General features: G+C 41.2%; 1 protein-coding gene across 1 annotated transcript in view; it reads left to right on the plus strand.

Annotated features, from left to right (window-relative positions):
* Window positions 1–1,721, plus strand: part of LOC106878011 (BTB/POZ domain-containing protein KCTD9) — a 26,976-nt gene extending 25,255 nt beyond the window's left edge. The window contains exons 11-12 of the mRNA XM_014927088.2: window positions 394–527; window positions 1,105–1,721. Of these exons, the coding sequence (XP_014782574.1) occupies window positions 394–527; window positions 1,105–1,221 (251 nt within the window). The 3' untranslated portion in view covers window positions 1,222–1,721. The remainder of the gene's footprint in view (window positions 1–393; window positions 528–1,104) is intronic.
* The last annotated feature ends 576 nt before the right edge of the window (window positions 1,722–2,297 follow it).

Consider the following 2,297-nt stretch of genomic DNA (forward strand, 5'->3'; position numbering starts at 1 on the left):
AAGAAGTTTGCTTCCCAGCCTTGTGGTTTCAGGTTCAGTCCCACTGTGTGACACCTTGGGTGAGTGTTTTCTCCTCTGGCTTTTGGTCTGATCAAAGACTTGAGGCTGGGCTGGATTTGGTAAACAGAAACTGAAAGAAACCCATTGTGTGTGTGTGTGTGTAATTTAGCCCCAAGCCAGCAATAATCAAAGAGAGATTTGACCCAATTGAAGTGATGCTTCAGCACAGTTTTCAGCCCCTGGATACACTTATGTGACTCTGGTGAAACTCCAGTGTTTCCATGGTTATCATGGCTGTGGATGTGTGAAATGGCAACATTGAATCCACGACTTTTCAGGTTTGTTAGTTTTCATTATGTTTATTAATTCTGTTCCTTTTCCTTCGGTTTGCAGGTGCCCAGATGAAGAATGTCATCTTGGAAGGCAGCCATATGGCTAGCGTCAATTTACGGGTGGCAACATTGAAGAATGCAAATTTAAAGAACTGTGACCTACGGGGTGCTGTGCTGGCTGGTGCTGATCTTGAGGTAAAGCAGAATCAGTTTGCCAAAAGTCAGTTCTTTTGCTCACATATTCCTCACCCGGGTGGAATTGGGTGACGGCGGTTTATATTTAACAATCTACTCTGCTTTGCAAGATTGGATATCAGGGTGTGTGTGTGTGTGTGTGTGAGAAAGTGTCTGTGTGTGTGTATGTGTGTGAGAGTGTAAGTGTGTGTGTGTGCATGTTTCCTCATAAGAGACTCTTAAGAGAAGTTGAGTTTTGTTTCATGGTTTCTGAACAAACTGGAGAAACATCTTCCTACAGACAGGAGACCAGTTGATTTCAGGTCACAATTCCAGATGCTCTTCTCTCCAATTAAATATTCTGTTCAAAGACATTTTTTGCCCTTAAATTATAAGCAAAGAATTGATGAACCACATGGTCAGTACCACTTCCACTCTGTGATCTCACTTCACACACCTCCCTAAATACCCTCCTCTAAACTTTAATCGATGTGCAGGCATTTAAAAAGTTTGACTTATGTTCAAACATTCAAAAAATAATTATGTCAAAACATGTATATTAAGTATAATTAACAAAAATTTCATTTTCTCTTTTCAGAACTGTGACCTTTCAGGCTCCGACTTGCAGGATGCAAACCTGCGTGGAGCCAACCTGACTGGTGCCACGTTCAAGTTAATGCTGAATGCACTTCATATGTCACAGACGTTGCGCTGACACGTGCATGCCCCTTCTCTGGTGCCAGCTGGAGAAGGGGCGAGGGCTGCAGTGGTGCCGTCCGATCATGAAAATTAACGAGCAATGATTCTGTGTACAGAACAAACGAACAAGGAAGGAAACAAAGAATGGTGACAAAAAAAAGCCAGAATGTTCCGTCGAAATAGAACCAAAACAAAAAAAAAAACCAAATGAAAGATTTAAATTATATTTAGACTGAAGAAGCATATCAACAAAACTGTAACATTCCCTCAACTCTATGTTTGATCCAAAACGTGTCCAGTAAGCGGCACCAATCTTGCTATTGGGCAACAATTGCTGTTTCTTCATTGTCTCTCTCTCTCTCAGCTTCCATTAGGACATGCCTTTCCTTTACCCACCGACCCCAACCACTCAGGAGCCAGGATGTATTGACCCTTATTTTCTCATTATTATTGATTCCACATTTATCTTGGAGATGGAATGGGGGGTGGGGATATAACATTAAAATAGCTGATCTATTTACGCATTTTTATTTTATTTTAAACGTTTATTGGTTTCAGGTCTCACAAAATGTTTCACTTAACACATAAAAGCAATAATTTCTTGCTGTTTCACAGAATTAAAGATTTCAACTGATTCCTGCAATCTTTCAGCTCGTCTCCTCAAGCTTCCAGCTGGTCCCTACAAAATTTCAGTTTGCCCCTATCTGCCAAGCACTCAACCGACCCCTTCAAATATTTAGCTGATCCTGTAATTTTTCAACCGGTCCCTGCAAGATCCTTGGGGTTTACGTTTGGGCTTTATGGGATTCCAACTGAACCCTGCTATTGCTGCTACAGTTTGGTTCCATGCTTTGTTTGACCTTTTGGATTTTTTTTTTTACTAGCTGTAACACAAGTTTCAGAAACACACCCACACACTCACAAAACACGTACATACATAGACAATGTCAAATATGTTTACATACAATGATGATGATGATGCAAACACATATGTGTGGCATGTAAAAAGCACCATCTGAACATGGCTCCTGTGCCAGTGGCACGTAAAAAGCACCATCCAAATGTGGCTGATACCAGTGCCCCCTGACTGGC

The sequence above is a fragment of the Octopus bimaculoides genome, chromosome 14 (assembly GCF_001194135.2).
Source record: "Octopus bimaculoides isolate UCB-OBI-ISO-001 chromosome 14, ASM119413v2, whole genome shotgun sequence".
Classification (NCBI taxonomy): domain Eukaryota; kingdom Metazoa; phylum Mollusca; class Cephalopoda; order Octopoda; family Octopodidae; genus Octopus; species Octopus bimaculoides.